The following is a 23,765-nucleotide window of genomic DNA, read 5'->3' as shown; positions in this document are numbered from 1 at the left end:
AGGGGCAGCAAATGCGTTGAAAAGGGACAGAGCTAAAGATTTGCCTTGAAATGACATTTGCCTAGCAAACACACTCTATTTATTCAGAATGTCCACTTGAGGTTTCCCGGCGGAATTAGCTACACGTTATGGCGGAGGCGGGCACTAGCGTTTCCCTCTCCCCAAGTTCCCCATCAGCCCTGCCTGCCCCTGACAAGCAAGGCTGAGGCGGGTAGGGAGGAAGCTCGCCGCTCTGAGACAGCGCCGGCCCCTCAGGTTGCAACAGCAAAGGGAGACTCACGGGATGGAGAGGGGCCAGATTTTCCTCCAGCGAGGGGGACACCGGCAGCACTTCTTCCCAGTCCTAGCCCCCTCTCTGAGGGCCGCACCCCGGGCTCAGGCCCCGGACACCCACCCAGCCAGGCCAGCGCTGGAGGGCTGTCCAGGTGGAGGCGGGAAGCCCAGAAGGCTAGACCGAGGGCTTTGGCCACCACTTCCTCTCGGCCCCTTCCCAGCACTGCACACACACCTGCCCCTTGGCCGCCGTTGACACTTGTCACTGGGGGAGGGGAGTCCTCCGCGCCTCAGCCGGAACCGACGGAAATTAGGCATTAGCGTCGGGGGAGACCCCCTGAATCCCGAGGGCCAGCGCCTCCCGGGGGCCGGGCTGGGGGCGATTTCCTGAGCCCGGGATCCCCGCGCGCCAGACCCTCCCCCACGAGCGGGGCGGCGGGGCACGGGTCTCCTACTTTTCCCTCCCGCCGAGCGCGCGGGCCGGCGGACAGGCGGGCGGGCGGGCCTGGGCCTCCGGGAGCCGCCGCCCGGCCGGGGTCCCCACCCCGCGCCCGCCCCCACCCCGTCCCCTCCCCGGGGGCTCCGCGCGGGCCAGAGGAGGGGGCCCGGCCGCGCCGCCTTCCGGCCGGGCCGCCGAAACACTCACCCCGCTCCGCGCGGCGCGGCTTCGTCCTCTTCGGCAGCGCTGGGCCGCCGCCGCCTCACGCCGCCCTGGGAGGCCCCGGCCCCGCGGCCCCGGCCCGGCCGGCTGCGCCCCGCGGCTCCGCGCGCCGCCGCCGCCACCGCCGCCGCCGCCAGCTGGCCCCGGGCGAGCGGCCGGGCCCCCGCGGGCATGCTCCCCGGCCGTCGGCGGGCGTGCGGCGGGCGGGCGCACGTGCGGGCCGCCGCGGGTCTGGGCGCTCGGAGCGCGGGCCGCGGGCCGACGAGGAGGCGGCGGCCGGCGGGGCGCGGGGCCGGGCGCGCCGGCGGACCGCCCTGACAGCTCTACGCCGCGGCGCCGCCGTGCCCCGCGCGCCCCAGCGGCCGCTGCTGCCCGTGCGCGCCGGGCCCGCCTCGCATTCCCTCACTCGGCGGCAGGCCTGCGCCTCCGTCAGGCCACGCGGGGAGCCGCCCGCCGCCTCCGCCCGTCCCGAGGGCCGGCCTCCGCCCGGAGCAACCCGGCAAACTTGGTGGCCCCGCTCCGGCGCCGGACGTGCTGTCGCCCCGGCGACCCCCGAAAGCCCGGGGCTCGCTTCCGCGCGGGAGGCCCCGGGCGCTGGACCCGGCCCACGACCTCTCGGCCCTTTTAACACCATCGGCCTCGCCTATCGGGAGACTCGCGAACAGTAAGAGGGGAAGGGAACGAGGAGATCTGCAGAAATTGGGAAAAAAATACAAACAAAAAAATCAAGTCCTTCGGGAGTAAAATGACAAATCAAGGGGAACGAACTGCGGAAGACTTCGGAAGGCATTTGGAATGTGTGGACAAACCAAAGGTAGTTAATTGAAGTCCAAACCTTGATGCCGGGTACTTGCATCAGTTACCGACCCGATTTGCAGAAATAGGCATCAAGGAGTTCTCTCCTCAGGATCCCAAATATGGTCTGGACCAAAAAATGAAAATGCTCTTTGGTCATCAGAAGTCGTGGGAGTAATAGTAGCCAGAGGGTAAGTTCTAGTCCCTGACCTCAAGGAACTGGCCGAGGATCAGAAAGAGCTTCATCTTGATGTTCCCTCCCGACTGGACGCTCCAGTTGGACCAAGAGGGTACTGAGTGAAATTTAAAGGAAATCATAAAGCGTATATTTACACTGAGCAAGGATGGCCTTGTTTGTCAAGATCTGAAGTAACTGAATTAAACAGGGCACACCCAAAACCTACGGGTAGTTTACCTATCACTAAGTATTATAAGGTCGAGAGGAGCGGGGGAGCGCCTTCCCCTGGAAGGGCAAGGGCAAGCTCAAGTTAAAGCGCTCCAAGATGACTTCAGATCAAGTCAGAGAGAACAACCCTGACCAAAGGCTGTCCCATCTCCTTGGACACTGAACGGGCCAGAAGAGCCGCCGTAACACAGCTTGCCTCAAAACGCCTCATGATCACACGGAGACAAGTGAAGGGGTCCCCATAAACACTAAACCCTCAACTCCTTCCCTCCACCAAGGGGTGCCCTAAGACCCATTAAAGGTTTTCAGCCCCAGTGCTGTTCTGAGTCGGCCAGGGATTGAGTCATCATCTGTCTCCTGTACAACCATCCTCCTTGCCTGAGGACCCGTGGAAACCGGATTGGATGACACACGCTTTTGCTGCTACTTCTCCCTGTACTTGTGCTTTAACCTAATAATAAAAGTAAAAAGAAAAAAAAAAAAAAAAGCATTTCAGAGCATACAGATCTCCAGAGTGAGGCTCTGCCTGTAGGCCAGTCGGAACAGAGCACCTGGACGGCTGCCATTGTAACCCTGCAATGACTGCCCTCAGACCAGTAACGCGGAAGACTTAACACCATTAAAAACCAGATCCCACAGTTAGCCAGTTAGGAATAAATACACTAATATCACAGTTATTTGTATGCACAAATATTTATTAAGTGCCTGTATTCAAGAATGAAGAGGAGATGGTCCCTGCTCTCATGGAGCTTACAATTTCATTACTCCAGCATTTGACTAGATTTAAGAACTGCAACAAGCACTGGTCTTTGTCTAATGTCAGCAGCACTATAGGAAGCAAATTTCTCACGTTATATTGGTCACTGTTACAGTGAAATTGTGAATAAAACATTATCTTTGAAGTCTGTAGTCACAGCGATGACATGACATATAATGTCCAGCAAATGCAAATTTGTGGCTTGATTCCTCCTATTTGAGAGGGGTCTGCTGAAATAAAACACAAATCAAAAGGGGAAGGCTTAACAAACAGGTCCTAAGAATACTGGTGTAGTTTAATATATTATTAAACTGCCACAGAACTCTTGGCAAGGCAGGAAATTATCTCCTGCAAAATCTGTGCAATATAATTGGTTTAATTAGACCTGCAAATCTCATAACCATGTACAATCACTTATGATGGGTAAATACGATTTACCTTTATGATTCCTAAAGGGCTCTAGATATGTATTTATTTTTTAAAAAGCTTCTTAGAGACTCACAGCACAAATGGCACATTAAAATTTAGTGAAAACTGCTTTTGAGATATCTAAAAATTAAAATGACAAAAGTGTCTAACTTTTCTACATTTATAAGTACAGAGTTCAGAATTCAAATAGCATTCAGCAAAGCACCTGGCTTTTCTGAGTTAAAAAGGGGAACAAATTTTGGTTGCTTATCAAACTCCAAAAGCAAATCATAATCTTCATATAGATCTTCCAAACGTTCAGTGGCAGCCACTTCCTTCATGTGCTCCTGTGTCACAGGCCAGCACCTTTAGAAGTCTAATTATGGAACACTCAAAGGTGCAATTATTTTGATTACATTGGCAATACTTTTTTTTTTTTTTGGTAAAACAGCCTATATCAGATAACCCCCAAATCATCTACTTTACTTAAGATCACAGGGCTTCTGAACTTACACTAGCCAAGTTATCAATTACTCATTAAAAAAAGCACACCATTTAAACTCTAAATGAGCCCAGCTCACTTAAACTCTAAGAAAGCTCATTTTTTGCAAAAAGATGGAGAGAACAGCTTAGACCACCTAACAAATGTCAACCAACCCAAGGCAGTTTTTAAGTCAATTGCTGGGGACACAGTCTACTTTTCTAAGAAAGCACTGAAATCGCTACTTCAAAAGCCTATTTAATAACCCAGAATGAATCAGAAATGTACTGTTTATTGAAAACTTACTAGACACCAGGCACTTTACATAAGCTCTCACAATGGAAGGCAGCTTCTTATCTTTACATGGAGGAAGGCGGCCCTGAGCAGGGTGTGACCCAGGTCTGTCTGGCTCGCCTGTCCCCTGCCCAGCTGCTACAGTCCTAGCGCTGCCTAGTAGCTACATCTACTTGGGACCCTCGAAGGACAGAGGACATTCCCCCCACCTCAGGAGGCTTTTCAGGGAAAGGAAGGGGGTAGATCCAGGGGAAAGGAGAGCAGTAGCTCTACTTGCATTTTAAAAGGCACTTCCCAGAAGTGGAAGATTCACTTAGGTTTGTCACTAACTGCAGCTCAGCCCCAGAGACAGCAACAACAGGTGCTTTTTAGGCTTGCCACCTCTCCAGCTTTCAGGTTGTTTTTAACTGGAGTATTTGTACGTTAAGCATTACCAAAGGGAAAGACGGCTGAAAGGATTTTCCTTGGTGTCCCTCTTCACAGCTACGAAGAAAAAATTTTTTTTTCTTAATTTTAAATAAGTGACTGATACTTCCAATCTATTACACACGTCACAAATCAAAGCATATGTTTCCTGAGAGGTACAGAACACATCTTAATGGGGCTTAGGTTGGAATAAGACTACTAAGAAGATAACTCCCTGACAAGAGAAAACGCTCATCTCTTCTGAAATGGCCATTTCCTATTCTTAAGAATGTAATAGACTTTACAATACAAGTAGGGAACAATGAAACATCCTAATAATTTTCAAGTTAGTTTTTAATATCATGTATAGGAACACAGTAAAGGGAGTATCATCGGTAAAGTCGATCCCTTTATTAAGTCTTGACACAAGCTCTCCTGGAACTTGATTAAAAAGAACGTTTTCTTCACTATAACTAGGAGATTAAAAAGAAAAAAAGACTAGGAAAAAACACCAAGAATAAGGCACTTGATTCTGCTGATGAGTAACTCTGATTAGCTGGAGGTCTCCAACAGGTTGCAGGAGTTGGAAGCAAAGGTTTGATTCACGGACAGGAAGGAGCAAGAGAGGCCGCTGTCAGGCGACCCCCGCTTGCTGGGAACCCCTGAGCTGAGCAGGGAGGCTGCAGGCACCAGGCCCGAGCTCAGGCAGGGGAAGCTCCGGTGAAGGGCGCTCAGAGATTATCTGAGATCCCTGCTCGAAGGCATACATATACCCTAATGGAATAATGGGTGGCTTGGCTCAATATAACTACATGCTCTCAAGAGCCACAGAAGAAGGAGAAAAAGCTCAAAAGTAAACCAAACTGTAAAACCGGAATCAGTGGGAATCAATGGTGAAAGTTTGGAATGAGTCTGTTTGTCAACACATACCAAGCTTGAATATGTGGGCACTGGGTTCTGACTGGCCACCAAAAAGTGGGCAGCTAAGCAGCCTGGACCTGACCAGAAGTCAGGACCTCTACCTGCTAGGCTCCCGATCAGAGCACAGCTTCCTGCCCACGTGCTACTTCTGAGAGCCAGGAGGCATTGCCAAGGCAGTGCGCTGGAGCCCTCCAGCAAGGCCACGCGAAAGGCACCGAGCTCTATCTAGACACGTTCCCTGTCCAGTAACAAGCAGGGAAGGTTGCTCTCATCTCAGCCTACTGTTCTTACAGCAGCTACTATGGGAGTATTTATTTTTCTTTTTGGCGGGGTGGGGGTGGGGGTGGGGATAGGGGTTAAAAATGTCTTCATGACGATCTGACAGCTGAGGCCACGTACACTGAGGAAACTGGGGTTGCTCTTACAACCTGAGTGGTGGCCTATATTTCCATCAAAGCTTTATCACCTCATTGTCAAGGGCGGGACACAAATTACATTCAGAATGATGGGCAGAAAGCTACAACTCCCCAGTTGTTAAACTTTTCTGAAAAGCACTACATCGATCACAAAATTAGAGAATTACATCTCTATCATTTTTCTTTCTTACAAATAATGAAGTTTAAGGGAAACAAAATGAGATATTCTTACTTTCAAAGCTTTCCAATATTCCATTATTTCCAATATTTCCATTATTAACTATTCCAATATTCACTCTAAGACATGGTTCAAACACGAATTACATTACTATTTTTAAAAAACTTCAACACAACTAAATCCAGAGTATGCTGTTTTTTGTTTTTGTTTTTTTTTTTTTTTTTTGCATTCAGCATGTATTACTCTATCATTACGGAAGCTGTCCTTAAGCATTTATTTAAAAAAAAAGAATCATGTTCACAACGTAGAACAAGTTTATAAAATTGGTGTGCAAAGTTAATGGTAAAAGGATAACACTATTTGTTTAGAAACAAAGCTGTCTCCCCTATTTACATTTCCTTATTCTTGCTATAAATTGGATATATATACTATTTAAAAATAATACTTTTTAAATAGTAAAATATACGAGATTCCTGAGCATAACAAAAATATCTTGAAAATATGTGGCCATTTGAAGTATAAAATAGCAAGTGTAAAGAAGAGCATGATTGTAAAACTACTGAGTGAAAGCTTATAAACAGTACAAAATAGTTTGCCTTTTCTGAGTGCATAATTACACATTAGTGCAAACAAAACTGCCTCAACATTTAATGGCTACAAATCTCAAAGATTTGCAGAGGTGCGCAAAACATGAAATTTCTTTAATGTCATACGAACTGAACCCAGCTCTCGATTAATCTTCTCCAAGCGATCTTCCAAGGCTTCCTGGGTGAAAATCATGGAAAAAACTTAATTAGAATTCTACATCAAGTTCACCGATTCTATAATTACCACCAAAATGACTTTTCTTTCAGCAAAAGAGCAAGTATAAACATCAAAATTACAATCATTTTGGTTTTTATACAAATCGTCATTTACATTATTTCTTTTAAACGAAACATAAATCAACTTTTCAACCATTCAAGATAACTGCTTATCTTTAAATAGAAGGAGAGAATTATTTGACTCCGTTGAACTGAGAACAGTACAAGAGGAACCTAGAACGTTCTTCACACATTTCGCCAGAAGAAACGGACACATCTGACTGGTGCCGTATCCCACTTACAAGTATATCAAATAACTTTCTTGTGACAAAAATTTCTAGGTTAAAAAAGAGGAAAAACGCTGGAGGAGACTTTTCCAAGAAACAAGATATTTCACAATGAGTCAGTGTAACAAATGCTATTTTTAAATAAATAGTACTACTGTTAAATAGTACCTGGAATATATATTCATCATTTTAGATACTTTATTAGATATTAACTCCAATGGTATCCTGAAATAAAACTTAAAAATTTTCTCTTCAACAACTTTAAATTGTAAAAAAAATTACACGTTCATTTTAGAATTTTTAGAAGACAGACGAGCAAGAAGCAACAAATAACCACTGTTCCCCTTTCTGGTTTTTTTCTGCAGATAGGAACACCAGTTTTAAGAAAAATAAAATCAGAATCAAACTCTACTTCAGAATGTTTTTCAATTTAACTTTTCTTGTTATGGAATATACTTTATGACATCATTGTAAATTAATGTGCAATATTCTATCAGATATACCATATTTAATCAAGAATCTTTTAGTTGAAATTTAGGTTGCTTCTAATTTCATATATCACAAATAATGCTGCAATATATATTCTGAAACATACCTCTACACACACCTATAAATACTGCCTTAGGAATCATTCCCAAAAGTAAAAATGCAAGGTCCAAAGAAATGTAAAATTTTAAAGCTTTGGATACATGTCAAGCTGAACTCCAGAAAGTCTGTGACGCTTTCTCCTTCCACTCACGTGTAAAAGGATAAGCTTTTCCCTAGCCCAGGTTCTGGTGGTTTTTTGTTTTGTTTTTTTTTTTAAATACCTGCCAATGTGATAGTTTAAAAACCATGCTTTTGTTTAAATGTGTGGGATTTTTTTACTCATTGGTGAGGCCAAGCATTTTTCAATATTTTTTGCCCAATTTTACCTTTTTTACGTATGAATCATACACAAGCATCCTCAGCCCTTTTCTGCTGCCATTTGTCTTCTTACTGGATTGAAATAGCTTTGACATATATGAACAGAACCTAGGGCCCTCTAAGTCTTATTTTCAGAGCTTATCATCATTATGTAAAAAAATATATTAAACAGAAGTTTCAGATATTTAGAATTAGAGTATGAACAAGCTTTCTTTCTACTTTCCCAGTAAACTGTTTTATTTTATTTATTTGTTTGTTTATTTATTTATTTATTTTGGCTGCACCTCGCGGCATGCGGGATATCTTAGTACCCCGACCAGTGATCGAACCTGCACCCCCTGCATTGGAAGCACGGAGTCTTAACCACTGGACTGCCAGGGAAGTCCCCCCAGTAAACTATTTTAAAATGAATTTCATGTGTTGACTTTTACAAATTACTGAATAAAAACGTTCAGAACAACAGAAAAAATGAAAGAAAGTCAGAAAAAAAGAGAAGTTAAGGATACAGGCCCTAGAAAAAGACCTCTGCTATTTTCTGTGTGTCTTTCTCACAGATCAATCTGAAACTGAACTTTTCCTGACATTAAGGCACTGAAAAGCCAAAGCTTGCAGTTATATAAGAGACATATCATTGCTGTTATGTTTAAAATGTTACAAAAAGAGATTTAAAATGTTCCATGGTTTCATGCATTTTAATTCTCTTTGAAAAGCAACTAAAAAAAATGTACACGGCCCACTTTGCCTGCACCATCTCCTGCTCAATAATGGAATCACACCTCTCTTTTTAACCTCACATCTATTCCAGTTGCAAAGTGCCACTGTTTTATATGTCTACTAAATGGAAAGGGGTTCAGAAATAAACTGCAGATTGGGGAGGAAAAAACAAACACAAAAAAGGGAGATTTAATGTGAGAGCCTTAAAAATGTAAAATCTGTTAACAGACATACTGCCATTTGCTCCCAAGTTAGTTTCTTGAAAACATGATGGCATGAACACCTTTTTCTTAGCAGTATAAAGGTAAAATCACTTTTTGTTCCTGAAAGCTAGCATGCAGTTATAAAATACGCTATCATCCAAACACTTCCTGTAAAGGCTAAAAGTTTTGATCGACTGTTTCAGTGTGCCTAAAAACTGTGATATTAAAAAATCATCGAGGGCTTCCCTGGTGGCGCAGTGGTTGAGAGTCCGCCTGCCGATGCAGGGGACACGGGTTCGTGCCCCGGTCCGGGAAGATCCCACATGCCGCGGAGCGGCTGGGCCCGTGAGCCATGGCCGCTGAGCCTGCGCGTCCGGAGCCTGTGCTCCGCAACGGGAGAAGCCACGACAGTGAGAGGCCCGCGTACCGCAAAAAAAAAAAAAAAAAAAAAAAAAAAATCCTCGTGGTTAAATGGAGCACTGACTCGCACCAAGCCTCCAAAGCAGACCCAAGGTAAGACACTTCACCTGATTCAATCTTGTCTGCAGAGTGATTCGTCCTCCAGTAGAAGGCATTCGGCTTAGTGCTGCCTCAATCTGTTAACACAAAAAAATGTTTAAATAAAAATAGGAGAATTCTAATTAGTGGCAGGGAGGTTTATAACAGAATGGAAAGAAAAGACTTCAGCCTAGTACTTTCTCGTCCATCTCGACTTCGCATAAGTCCCCTCTGTCACAATTAGTAACAACAGCTTGGCTCACACACGTTTCTAGTGCAGCTCTGTGTGGCATCCACAGTAACTTCCTGGGTTTGACTCAGTAATTCCCTCCTGACTCTTCCTCAGACGTAAGCATTAAGTGCAGACAAAGATTTAAGACACTTTTTTATGTTTGTTTTTACCTGGTCTTTTTCTTTTGTAAGTTCATCAAAAAACCGTTCCGTTTCAGCTAGGGTCCTAATTTTTGCTGTATACTCAAAATCATTACCCTGTGGTGGTACGTAGGCAGGCTTACACTGTTCATAGCTAACTGATTTATTCTTCTCCCAGGCTGATCTCACAGAGACTTTCTTCACTCCACTTGGCAACGGTTCGGGGGAAGAGCTATGATTAACATGGATGTCAGTGGTTTTTTCTGAGTATTTTTTTTCTGTCAGAGAGAAAAGAAGTTTCTTTTATTTCTTATCAGCTCTTCTAACAGAGCATGTACATACTAAATATGTTACCCAACTTCACTTTCTGAAAATGGCTGCTACACGGCCAAAAAAAATGTAATGAAAAGAGATACATAATGAATCATATATACTCAGTTTTTTTCTCCACAGAATTCTAAAAGCCCTGCCCTCAGTTTGACAATCTTCACAACTTCCCTAAATAAACTTAAAGCAAAAAAAAAGTTTAAAAACTAAACAACACATTTAGCGGACATATACCAACATTACAGAGTTAGTATTTTAAGGGCCTACCCAAGTGATTTCACATACATTATCTTATAACTTTATAAGATAAATGAGAAAAAGAAACTTAAAATATAAATGAGAAAAAGAAGGTGCATATAAGTTACAGAATATAAAAAACTGAACAGTATGGCCCTGGTAATTAAAGATTAACATCCCCTGTACCTCGGTTTCCCAACTTTCCAATGAGGATAACAACACTGACACAATATGAGTGTCACAAATGCTTATTTTTAGAGGCCCTTGGGTAAAAAAAGATTTAAGTGCAGGATATAATGACATTTAGAACCTTGAAAAGATACCAGAAACTCACAAAATGAAAGACTAAAACCATAACTGATAATTTTTTTTAGGAAAAGGTACCTTCTGAGTCATCCAGAGGAAGAAACTGGAGTTGTTTCCTTGGATTGGGACGTTGTACTGTAGACACAGGAACAGTATCTAAATCATCCAAAAGTATATCAAATCTATTGAATGAAGCAAGTTACTTGTGAGAAAAAAAGTGTTAACTGATGTTCCCTATCTCCACTAGAAAGATGAGCTGGCATCCAGTTAACTTACATATTCACATATCTTTAAAAGAGAAAGGTGGCCATATAATTTTTTAAAACTGAAATTTAATTTGTATTTTCTAACACAAAATTATACTTACATACTGGCGACTTGAAGCATTTACCAATACATTATCTCATCCGATCTTTGTAACAACCATATGAAATAAGCAGGTAGGCATTATTAGCCCCGTTTTATAGAAGAGGAAACTGAGGTTCAATGTGCTTCAGTAATTTTCCCCAAGAGCCTGACGGAGCTGGGCCACCAGCTCTCATGTCTTAGGAGTCAGTGGCCCTCCCACCACAGCACACACTCCCAACCACACTTCAGAGAGAACTTTCTCAGGAGCACAGGTAAACTTGTGTTTAGTGCCAGGGCCATACCAGGACAGCCCACTTTCTTGTACAAATGGCCCCCAATTCTCCCTGTATCTTATACCTTTTAGGAAAACAAAGAATTATCATTCTATATCCAAAAGCTGGAAGAGGTTCTGAGGCAGTATTTAAATTTTATAGTAGCCAGTTTACACACTTAAAAACTGTTTTCACGTATTATAGTACTTTTTTATTTTTAGTATGACATTTATTTAAATGATTTAAATCCACAGAATCCCCATTAACAACTGAAAAATTAGTGGCAGCTAGAGGCATAAGTTGACATTTTTAAAAAATCAATACTATATATATTTTATTCAACAATTTTAGAGAACTTACCGAATCGGGCTGCTTTCATTTTTGCTAAGTAGATGACTAAATCCTGGGGACAAATTTTCTTTAGGGGATCGCTTTGGACTATAAGCCACAGTCACTGGTGTTAACATAATCTCTCTTTTTGCTACAGAGGAAAACGAAGAGGAGACAGTCTGTTCCTTCTATGTATGTGCTAGGTTGGCAGAGCATAGCTTCTTTTCCAGTACCTTATTTCTAACTAAGAATACATTTTCACTGTAAAACTTTTTCGAAGATAAATAAGAGTATACAAAGTAAAAATAGTTCATAATCCTAACATCTAGAGGAAACCACTGGCAAGATTTTAGTGTATCAGACTGTAGTTGCAGCGCTCTGACTCAAAACTGGTTTTTCAGGATTTTAGAAGTCGACTGGAAATAAGATGGAAACACCAGTGCACTAGTGAACATTCCTAATAACACAGTCATACACGAATCTCCTCAGCAGTTACGGAGATGGAAATTAAGGATACACAGAGGCCCAATGCTTAACTTTAAGACCATACTTATAATTGGCTAAAGAAAAAGGTGACTAATGCTGAGTAACCTTAGGTAAATATATGGAAAAAAACATCATTTTTCAGGCTAGCTTAATTTGTTTGAACTACTGTTTAATTAGATAGTTGTCAAAATATCTAGTTGAGTTTGTCTCAAAAACTGTGAAGTGGTATTAGTTGCAAAACATTTGCGGGACACACTCAAAAATCTCACTTTGATAAACGGTGAGAATTTCTTCAGTTATAGTCATAGTAACTGTGCAATCAGATGGTGTTATTGAACAAGATCGTATTTAGGGATTCTGTGTTCAGAGCACTGTACTAGGTGCTAGGAAGAGTGTAAGGGACACAGAAAGCATCAAACAGTGTGTATGGCTCAGATGCCACTCTTCCAAGCCCAAGAGACATAAACCTCTAACTCTTACTTGGAGTACTTGATTTACGATTTGAAGGTGGTAAAGATGACGATCTCTGTGAAGCAGAATTAAATCTCTTTTGTCTTTGCTGGGCACCTTTCTCTGGGGACCGACTTGCATTGACTGAAGTGTCAGTTAGCCGAGGAGTCACTAATTCTGTAACAGAAAAATGTAAAAAAAGAAATACAAAACAAACCTAGCTTCAGTTATCTGCTTTTTATTAACAGATGGTTACACCAAGCAAGCAATTCTTCTCACCATCTAGATTATAATGATTACTTGCAAAATGCACCACATTACAATGCTAAAAAATGCTTGATGAAGAAAAACGTGTGAGGTTTCAATGAATTCATTCTGGTTCTCTGTTTACAACTGGCATTCAAGGTGATTTTTCAAGAGCTTATTTTTAGAAAGCAGGTCACTAATTTATTTACTAGTGGATACTGCTTTGGAAAGGCAATGCCAAAGACGTTAATGATGTAATTAGCAGGCCCAACCAAATAAGCACCAGAGCAAGTACAAGCGCCTGGACCTGTGAAATAAACAGTATTAAACATACTTCTTGTCCTACTGATAGATGCTCAGTAACCAAGAAAGGGAGAGTAGGAAACGTTACATCTCACTTTATGAACATCAAATGCCTGTCGTAACTTTTTGATGTGTGCAAGTAAGACAAATTGATATGAAAAGTTTTCAAATATCCTTAAGAATGCCACGTAAATCTTTAATAATCAGAACATAATATGTCATTTGAAAAGGTACCTATGTGATGACAATGATAAATTAACAACTGGGGGGGACTTCCCTGGTGGTCCAGTGGTAAAGAATCCACCTTACAATGCAGGGGATGGGGGTTCGATCCCTGGTCGGGGAACTAAGATCCCACATGCCGCGGGGCAACTAAGCCACAGTGCCACAACTACTGGGCTCACACGGCCTGGAGCCTGAGCGCCACAACTAGTGAGAGAAAACCCGCACATCACAACCAGAGAGAAGCCCGCGCGCCACAATGAAGAGTCAGCACATCGCAACAAAAGATCCCACATGCCTCAATGAAGATCCCACGTGTTGCAACTACGACCCATCATAGCCAAATTAATTAATTAATTACTTTAAAAAAAATTAACAACTAGGGGATTCAACTGTCTGCAATGGGGCCGAAACAGCATAAAAATAAATTTAACTTTTTATTTTATTACTTGAGGCATTTCATTTTAAGAAGGCAATATAATTGGGGGAGAAAGAGATCTATATATCTATATTTCTATCAAACAAGGAATAAAATACTTACTATTTGAGGTATCCTCTTTCTCCGTCTGTGTGCCCCAATTTTTAAATACTTTTTCTTCATCAAGTTCTTTCAAAGCTTTCATGATTGGTGTGTCTGAAGTGTCTCTTTGTTTTTTTATCAATAAACTTGTTGGTGAACTTCCAGGTGAAGGATCCTTTTCCAGAGGAGAATGGTACCTTAAATAATAATTGTAAGACACACGGTGCTATGAACAGAATATTTGTGTCTCCCCAGAATTCTTATGTTGAACGCGATTCTTATGACGAATTCTTGTCCTCACCTTTTGGAGGTGATTAGGTTTTGATGAGATGATGAGGGTAAAGCCCCCAAGCTGAGATTAGTGCCCTTATAAAATAAGGAAGAGACATCTTGATCTCTCCCTACACACATGCACCAAAGAAAGGCCATGTGAGGACAGAACCAGGACCCAACCATGCTGGCACCCTGATCTCAGACTGCCCACCTCCAGAACTGTAGGACATAACTGCTTGTTGCTTAAGCCACCCAGTCAAGGGTAATTTGTTGTAGCAGCCTGAACTAAGATGGTTTACCGGGATTACTAGGGGAATACCATGAGGGTTGACAGTTACTCCACAATGAATACGTATGCTTCACAAGGCAAATCAATAAAATTGAGCCTGTATATAATAGAACAGTGCTTCCCAATCCTTTTCACAGCCTAGAGCATACAGAAATATAATATTTATATGGCACTCTGGAGTAAATGAACGAGGCTGCTCATGGGGGGCTCAGCTATCTGGAGGGTGAGGACCAACCTCTTGTCCGAACTGTAAGCCCGTGCACAGGGCACAGCACTATGCCAGTGGCACAGGTGGAGATAGCTCCTCAAGGCCTACAGAAGGAAAATTTCCGAAAAGCACTAGCGTTTCAAAATAAAGTAAAAATCAGATCCTCAAAATTAAGACGTAAAAGGAACAAGGAGATGGTTCTTTACAACTTCCTGAACTTTGAAAGGCAACTGAAATCTCTAAGAAAACCTAACAGTCTCTAAATATGATCTTTGACGGAGCTGTCTCACCCAGCAAGGCAGGTGTCCTCCGGCTGGCTGTCTGCCTTGCTGTCCCGCGTGTCCAGAGGCTGCCCAGTGAAGATGGAATGCTCTGCTCCCGGGATCAGCCACTTCCGCCGGCTGACGTCGGAGCTCGCCAGCGTGCTGTGAGGACGAGAAGTGTTCTCAGACATTGCATGGTCTGCGCTCCAGATTAGACTGAGCACATACAGAAAACAACCTGCTCTGAAATATTATTTCCACATTTACACAGGAATTTAAAAACAGCATAAAACAATCTTATTTTAGCTAGATGAACTCTGTTTTACAGTTTTCAGCTCCAACTGAATTGTTATTCTTGGTTTCAGAAGAACAGTCAAGATTTAGGTACCGTCACGTGAACCCGGCTCCGAACACCCCGGCCCAGCCCCTCACCGCACTTCACACCCTTTATGCCCCGTCGAGCTCAGGGCCCTGAGGTGAAGCAAGAGCACCTTGCCTGTTCCTCCCAGACCAGCATTGCCGACAGAATTTTCTGTGAAGACAGAAAACGCCCTCCATGTGCACAGTACAATACCGTGGCTACCGGCCACATACACACGAGCTCGTAAATGCTTGCAACGCAGCTAGATTTAAACAGCTGTGGTGGCCAGCACTGCTGTACTGAACAGTGTAGTTCTAGACCATGACATTCCTCCCTGTGACTGTGAAGCCCGGCCCGACTGAGGCTCACCCCACCATACACTCCGGTCACTCGAGGCCTCATCCTCTCCACACCGCCTCCTGCCCTCATCCAGCGCGGCCTCCATGCGCACACGGGAGCTGCTCCCAACTCCTGCCGACGACCCGACTCCCTTGTTCAGTCGCCCCTTCAGAGGACGCTCACTGCACGCATCATCCCAGAGAAGGCAGCTCCCTTCAGAAATCACAGCTCCAAAGATGCTCTGGCTCCCATGCTCGAGCATCCCCATGGCGCTCTCACCGCGAGGCCCACGACCCTGGGCCTCCCCTTCCCTGGGCACCAGCCCCTCCTAGCTGTCGCGCTCCTCTTCACCCCACTCCGACCACCACCCCAGCCCACGCTCCTTGGTAACCAGTACTCATCGCCTGGACCCCCTTCCCTGCTCACTTGCCATCGCATCTGACTGGCAGCAAACCTAAGCCTGTCTGATTACAATGAGCTCACTTTTCTTCTGTGTCTGTACTCCTACAGTTGAGCTTTGCTGGACAAAAGCTGCCCAGCTGTGTAGACTGGGGTATCACCACAGAATCACCATCACTATCTCAAGTGGACACCCAACGCTGGCTGCCAACACATCTTCCCGTAATTAAGGAGCTCCGATTCCCCAATATGACTATCTGACACCCTCTCCACTCTCCTCAAACCTCTCGCCCCAGCCTTGACTGTCAGGTGATAACCTTGCATCACACTCCAGAGAGAAAATAGAAACCACGGGACAGGAACTCCTGTCTTCCTCTCTCTGCTTCCTTTCACAACCAAACTTTTTAAGAGTTGCCTCTTTTATCTATCAGTATTTTCATTTCAGCTCCCAGTCACTCCTTTTCCCCTCAATTTTTAAATTAAGAATCATTTCAAACATTCTTAGAAAATTACAAAGAGTACTATAACAAGCACTTGCCCATACTTAGTTTTAATAAATGCTAACATCTTTACCATATGTGTTTTTAATTGTAAGACATAAATAGCATATATATGGTTGTTTGCATTTTTAAAATTACATAAAGGGCATAATGTACGCATCCTTTTAATGCTGCTTTTTCTACTCAACATTATGTTTGAGACTTACCCATGTTAATATCTACAGCTCTACCATTTTAATAGTTTATCCACAGTATGACTGCATCACAAGTCATTTATCCTTCCTCCTGTTGGTGGATGTTTAGTTTCTAATGTATCACCTTTCAACAATGCTCTATTGAACATGTGTCAGAATTTCTCCAAGGTAAACACCTTAAACTAGAACTGTGGAATTTGGGGTGTGCTCACCTCCAGTCTTACTGGATACTGACAAATCACCCTCCAGATGCGCTGTACCAATTTTCAGTCAAACCAGTAGTTTGAGAGTTCCTGTTTCTTCATATCTTTGTGCAATTTTACAATGACTGGCCTGTCTGATGGTGTGAGTGGTATCCCATTACTGTTTTCATTTGCAACTTTCTGATTATTAGTGAAATGAGCATCTTTTCATTTTCATTAGCCATTTAGGTTTCTTTTTCTGTGAACAGCTTGTTCATATTTTTTATCACTTTTTTAGTGAGGAGGTTCTCTTTTTTTTTTGATTTGTAGAAGTCCTTTATATTCTGGATACTAATCCTTTATTGGTTCCTGTTCACTTAAAAAATGTAGGACTTCCCTGGTGGCGCAGTGGTTAAGAATCCGCCTGCCAATGCAGGGAACACGGGTTCAAGCCCTGGTCCGGGAAGATCCCACATGCCACAGAGCAACTAAGCCCGTGCGCCACAACTACTGAGCCTGCGCTCTAGAGGTCTCTCGCCTAGAGCTCATGCTCCGCAACGAGAAGCCACCCGCAATGAGAATCTCGCACACCACAACGAAGCGTAGCCCCTGCTCGCCACGACTAGAGAAAGCCTGCGTGCAGCAACGAAGACCCAACGCAGCTAAAAATAAATAAATAAAAATTTTTTAAAAATGTAAAATAGTTCAAGCATGAAGACATCCAGATGATACTCAGGCACCAACCAACCCGCTTTATAAAATCTTGATTCTCTGCCGTATATCCTTTAGAATCCTACGGAGCGGAACAATACAGATACAACTGAAGTCCCCTGTGTACCTTTCCAACCTCATTCTTCCCAAAAGCAACCGTTCATGCTAATTTGTGCTCAGCATCCCCGTGAGCGCTTCTACACCTTTACTCCACCTGTATGACCCGTAAGATCTGCAGAGCTGATGTACCTGCTAAAGTCAATATACCTAGTACCCAATTTCTTCTGCAACTAGTTTTTTGTTGTGTTCCATATTATGTTCTTAAGATTAAACCATGTTGACAGGCTAGTTATGGGGTTGGCAACTGTGAGTAAAGAGCCAGACGATAAATATTTTAGGTATTATGGGCCAGATAGTCTCTGTCACAACTACTCAACTTTGTCACTGCAGCACAAAGCACCTATAGACAATACACAAATGAATAAGCTTAGGTATGTTCCAATAAAACCTTATTTCTGGACACTGAAAGCTGAATTTCATATAGTTTTCAGGTGTCATGAAATATTATTCTTTGATTTTTTTTTCCAAACATTTAAAAACAAAAACCATTCTTTGCTCACAGGCCTTACAAAAACAGGTGGTATGGGAATTCGCTGGCAGTCCAGTGCTTAGGACTCCGCGATTTCACTGCCGTGGGCCCAGGTTCAACCCCTGGTCAGGGAACTAAGATCCTGCAAGCCGTGCAGCCCAGAGCAAAAAAAAAAAAAAACAACACAGGCAGTAGGCTAGGTTTGGCTGGGGAGCTGTAGTTTGCCAACCACCAGTCTAGTCTGTGCACTGTCATGTTGAGCAGTATTATGCATAAATGTATCACAATATACTGACATTCAGGCTGTTAGACATCTAGGTTGTGTCCATTCACTCTTCAATACATTCACCACTGCCTTCCGCTTCGGTCACTCCGTGCCAACTGCTCTCCAGGTCATCAGGAACCTCCAGCTTACAAATCCAACAGACCCCCATTCCTCATCTTAACAGCTGCTTCAGTCTTTCTCAGGTTCCTTTGCCAGCTCCTTCTCTACCCAACACCAAAACACTGGGGTTCTTCAGAGCTTTGTCCTGGGCTTGCTTCTCACTAAACAGACGCATCCATCCAATAGCTTTAAGCCCTATCTAGAAAGACGACTCCAATATTTATAACTCCAGCCTTATTTCTGCACTCCAAACGGAAATTTATCATCACCTGCTTGATTTCCACTTGGAATTTACATGAATCTCAAACGAAGATCTTCAAGACGTAAATTCTGATCTTTACCCCATGGTCTGCTCTTCCCATCTCCTCCCTGCTTCAATGCTACACCTTTAGCTGTTCCAGACAGAAACAAAGGACTGACCTGACGCCTCCCTTTCTTACCTTGCCATCCAATTCATCCAGAATCTTCTCAAATCCTTCTCGTCTGTCCATTTCTATGGCCACCACCCAGCTAGCACCATCTCTCTCCTAGCCCTGCAATAGCCTAATTAGTCTCTCTGCTTCTACTCTTTTCCTCCTCGTGGCAGGTGCATTAAAAAAATAGAAATCAGGGGACACAATTTTACTATATAAAACCCGGGCTTCCCTGGTGGCGCAGTGTTTGAGAGTCCGCCTGCCGATGCAGGGGACACGGGTTCGTGCCCCGGTCTGGGAAGATCCCACATGCCGCGGAGCGGCTGGGCCCGTGAGCCATGGCCGCTGAGCCAGCGCGTCCGGAGCCTGTGCTCCGCAACGGGAGAGGCCACATCAGTGAGAGGCCCGCGTGCCACAAAAAAACAAAAAAAAAAAAACAAAAGCCCGTCAAAGGTGTCCCAATGGACTTACAGTAAAATCCAAACCCTTGACCCTGGCTGAGAAAGCGATGTATGATGGGTCTGTGATTTTATCTGGGGCTCCTTTGTCCCTTGCTGGGAACAGTCAGGCCACATGAGCCTCCTCTGGGTTCTTCAAACATGAGACTAAGCACTTTTCTACCTCAGGACTCAGCAAGAGCCCTGTCTCTGCCTGGAACACCCCTCCCTCCACACCTCCCACCTGAACGACTCTGCATGTCTTCCCTCTCCACTAACGCGTCCCTCCACAGAAAGGCCCCTCCCTGACTCCAACTTTAGCCCTCCTTTTTGTTCAATCTCAAATGTCCAATTTCAGTTATTTACATTATCTTACCTTTCAATAATTCATTATGTCCTACTAATATTAATTAGTAAAGATCTAGAAATGTTTCTCATTTGACAATTACAACTTAGGTTGACATTTGCAAGTTAATCTTTTTCTGATAAAACATCAATATTAGGAAGTTATGACCTACTCATTTAATACTCTTTATTTACATCAAAATCACAATAAAAACAATTCTAATATGAAAAAAACTTACTGTGTAAATGAATCATCAAGATAATGCTCTTAGATTATAACAAAGCTAATTTGGAAAAACTAGAAAGAAAAATCCACACAACCTAATGCAGATCCACCTTCATAATTCTTTCCATTAACACGGGAATAAAATTTCTGGAAGTTTAGGGCTAAAAGACCTTTTGAGATGTTCTAACCCAATGTCCTTGTTTTTACAGATGATAAAACTGAGCTCCAAAAAATGAAGTGATCTGCCTAAGGTCACACGGCTGGGCAGAGTCAAAAACAAATAAAGCATCCCAGTTCTCGTCACTCCCAATCTGACCCTACATTACCTTTCGGCAAATGCCTCTGCATATGAGCTTTCTCAATATCTAACAGTTAGATGTTTTCACGCATCAGGTTCTGTGATGACATTTAACTGTGTCTTCCTCACGATTTAGACAGATGAGTGTCTCAATTCAATTACAGGGTACGCCTATTACTAGCTTTACAGAGAGATTAAACGAAGTAACTTACTTGGCACGTGAGGGTCTCATAGGAGTTTTAGAATTATGACGAAGACTTAACATATTTTCATGCTCTACTTGCTTGACCTGAGCTTCAAGTTTTGAAATTGTTCTAATTCAAAAGCAATAAGATAAATTAAGTACATTTCAACAAACTTAAAATACAGCTCAACTACAAATTACTTATTTAACAGATACTTCTAGGAAAGGGGTGACAAAAGAGCTGCACATGCATAAACCTTCTTCATAGTAAAAAGCCACATTACACTTTAAAAAGCTGAAAAAAATCAGGGAGAATAAATAGGAAGGCAAATAGAAGAAACTCTACAAAGGAGCATTTCATACGCTACAACTGAAGGAAAAGGGAACAACACATACACTTAATACAGAAAGTAAAAAAAAAAATTTAGAAATTTTACTACAGATAAAAACACAGTATAAATTAAATAAAAATAAAATAAATTCAGCAATCAAATAAATTGCAATTCTAACATGCTTAATTCTAATAGGTATGTATTCATATGACATATACACGGGTAAGGCTCTCACAAAAGAGGAAGCAGGCTTACCATCCGAAGCAGAGCTATTAAAAAGAACTTCCTGTTCTGAACAACTCTCAACCTATAGGCAGCTCATCTGATTTGTGCTGTGTTCAGAATAAAAGCTTATCTTCAAGCTTACCAAGAGAAAATAAGCACTGTGACCAGTTAATTGTTTTGTGGATATCTTGGCATTCTTTCTGTCTTTTAAAACTTTGAATACGTCTCCATCTCATCTTTTAAACTTAAATTCTTACCTACTCTGTCGCAAGGAAGGTTTGAGGGAGAAAGCTCTAACAGAGCTAATGCTTATACCAAACGGATAACAAACGATCCCTAGAATTGAATGCTTCACAGAAAAGACTTGAGCAGACAAGAAAGCTAGACTGTTCCTGTTCTTCCCTATGAGAAGTCCTTAAGAGTGCAATAAAATCTCTAAGTCAGGGACAACACTTTTCTCCAAATAAAACTACAAAAATATACACTAAAGCCAATTAGAAATATCTAATCATTTGCCATAGGGACAACTTAATGACTGTTCCTTCCCTAAGTAAGCAAATCAGATCATGAATACAGTCCTCAAACCAGGTCTTTAAGAAAGTAGATAACCACAAAATTGGTGTGAATGCTATTTTCTTTTTGGAGCACAAAGATAATTCAGTGAATTAGACTACTTCTTAAAATTCTTTTCAACGATTTAATATCACTTAGGTTTTACCTATGCTAAGTAAATACATAATGTTTGGGGACCTGCACACCTTTCAGGCACAGCCACCAATATATTCTAATCATTTAAAACTCTTTGGCTAAAATCAAATGTATTTCCAGGTGAAGGGAAGATGAGGATTAAAATCTAATCTCAAAGTGCTTAAAAATCCCCAAGAAAAGCTTTTTTCATCACTTTTAATATAGACACATATTTAAGGCCTGAAAGAACAGTTAGCGGTATTTGCTTATTAGTAAGACAATATGTTTTACCTTTTCAAATCAGAAATCTGAGTGTGTGCATCAAGCAATTTGTTCTCAGTTTTATTTAATGTATCCTATGAAAATAAAGGAAAAATTCAGATAACTGAAGATAGATATTCAGATGTATTCCTTTTATTTTAAAATGCATAATATAAAACTAAGACTACACCAGAGAGCTACAAAGAAAATTATGCAGATACTCAGCAAGTATGGCATCAGCCACAGAGCCAATATACATGATTCAAGGGAAAAAATGAAGAGCAAAATACTGGTTTATACAAATAGCTGTGTGTCAGCCCCCTGTTTAATAAGCAAAGCCTATTATGCTTTGCTTGATTAGAAACAGTGTTAAAATGGACATATTTTAAACACAAACTTGACTAAAACCTCAGTAAATGGCAAAGCGAATACCTGCAATGATGAGATTTCAGATATAACAATTGGCCCCTGAAGCCCCAGACATCTTGGCTACCTAGCTATGCAGGCCTTTTCACTAACCTTGAATAATCACAACCCTGCATTTTATGCAACAGAACTACTTGGACCCCACTTACTTATTGTGGGGTTTCAATGAATTCAAATACGTAGATCCCAAACAAAGTTTTAATTAAGAATTTAAACATCATTAACTCAACCCCACAAAAAGCTAATGTTTTGAAAAACAAAACCTTATATTTAAATAGTATTAAATAATTATTTGCATTTGTATGGTATTTTATCCTCTTCTAAAAATTTCATCTCATCTCAAATGCAATAGCCATTCAATAAATATTTGTTAAATTAACAAATTTGTGAGTTAAATGGGCAGATACTTGAAAATAAGGAAACTGACACGAGAGGATAAGTGAGCGGTCTAGTTCAAATAGCCAGATGGGGACAGAGGAGGGGAAGAGAAAGGGAGAAAGGGTCAGATCTCTCGACTTCCAAACTAATGCTTTTGCCCCGACAGGAAGTTCAGAACATGAATGATCAACTGTTACCTTTACTCTTTCGTGTTCTTTTCCAAGGGACTCATACTCTCCTAAAAGCTACAAGGAAAAACAAAGAATTGCACCACAAAATTAAATATTATAATATCAACAGAGGGACAGTCTGTAAAATAACTGCCCTTACTCTTCAAAGCTGCCAGTGTCATGAAAGAAAAAGGTTAACACATTGTTTCAGATTAAAGGCAACTAAAGAGATAAGTGAATAGATCCTGGACTGGGGAAAAAGGTGACATAAAGGAACAATCTGGATATGGACTGCATCAGTATTAGATTTATTTGGATAATTTTTCTGTGACTATGGATGTATTTCTTAGGAAACACATACCAGAAGTATATAAGTACAGGGGCTCAACATCTACAACTTACTCTCAAATGGTTCAAGAAAAAAAAAAAAAAAAAAAAAAATATATATATATATATATGTGTATGTGTGTGAAAAAATATATATATATGTGATATGATAAAGCAAATATGGCAAAATGTTAACTGGTGATCCTAGGATATAGGAGTATGACAGTTCTTGCAAGTTCTCTGTAAATTTGAATTTATTTCAAAATAGAAAGTAAAACCATTTATTTCAGTCAATGCCCTTTAAGTAAGCAGTATGTGAAAAGATTAAAATGTATTTGCATTGTTCTCTTTGGAACTGTTGCACACTACCTTTTGTTAAGTTAGTTCCACAGAGTAAAGGTACAATCCCCAAAGTCTAATATAATTAGGTAATTTATTTTAAAATACATAAGTGAGACTTCTGGTGAAAGAAGAGAGATTCATCACAGGATTTTCTTTTTATCCAGAGATCCCACTAAATTAACAATGAAGCAATTAA

The 23,765-nt window shown here is 42.0% G+C and overlaps 2 protein-coding genes across 27 annotated transcripts in view; both read right to left on the bottom strand.

The window, feature by feature from the left end:
* The window catches only part of PITPNM2 (phosphatidylinositol transfer protein membrane associated 2), a 143,895-nt gene extending 142,615 nt beyond the window's left edge, over window positions 1-1,280 (bottom strand). For 6 of the 7 annotated variants that reach the window (XM_073789969.1, XM_033836764.2, XM_033836767.2 and 3 more), the window contains exon 1: window positions 920-1,055. The gene's annotated coding sequence lies outside the window, so the exon portion shown is untranslated. Of the gene's footprint in view, window positions 1-919 lie in introns of all 7 variants that reach the window. The other variant, XM_033836772.2, reaches the window with a different exon arrangement.
* A 1,529-nt stretch (window positions 1,281-2,809) lies between these two features.
* Window positions 2,810-23,765, bottom strand: part of MPHOSPH9 (M-phase phosphoprotein 9) — a 54,840-nt gene continuing 33,884 nt past the window's right edge. For 14 of the 20 annotated variants that reach the window (XM_019950259.3, XM_019950260.3, XM_019950257.3 and 11 more), the window contains 11 exons: window positions 22,928-22,975; window positions 21,957-22,021; window positions 20,450-20,551; window positions 14,886-15,020; window positions 13,847-14,022; window positions 12,565-12,711; window positions 11,629-11,749; window positions 10,727-10,830; window positions 9,809-10,056; window positions 9,436-9,504; window positions 5,995-6,760 (listed from right to left, as the gene is read on the bottom strand). In XM_019950259.3, coding sequence (XP_019805818.2) covers window positions 6,659-6,760; window positions 9,436-9,504; window positions 9,809-10,056; window positions 10,727-10,830; window positions 11,629-11,749; window positions 12,565-12,711; window positions 13,847-14,022; window positions 14,886-15,020; window positions 20,450-20,551; window positions 21,957-22,021; window positions 22,928-22,975 — 1,317 coding nt within the window. In that variant the 3' untranslated portion in view covers window positions 5,995-6,658. Of the gene's footprint in view, window positions 4,559-4,816; window positions 6,761-9,435; window positions 9,505-9,808; window positions 10,057-10,726; window positions 10,831-11,628; window positions 11,750-12,564; window positions 12,712-13,846; window positions 14,023-14,885; window positions 15,021-16,041; window positions 19,534-20,449; window positions 20,552-21,956; window positions 22,022-22,927; window positions 22,976-23,765 lie in introns of those variants that run through there. The other 6 variants (XM_033836774.2, XM_019950261.3, XM_033836775.2 and 3 more) reach the window with 6 other exon arrangements.

The sequence above is a fragment of the Tursiops truncatus genome, chromosome 13 (genome assembly GCF_011762595.2).
Source record: "Tursiops truncatus isolate mTurTru1 chromosome 13, mTurTru1.mat.Y, whole genome shotgun sequence".
NCBI classification, from domain to species: domain Eukaryota; kingdom Metazoa; phylum Chordata; class Mammalia; order Artiodactyla; family Delphinidae; genus Tursiops; species Tursiops truncatus.
Note: the sequence above shows the minus strand (reverse complement) of the source record. Positions and strands in the feature narration are given on the sequence as shown.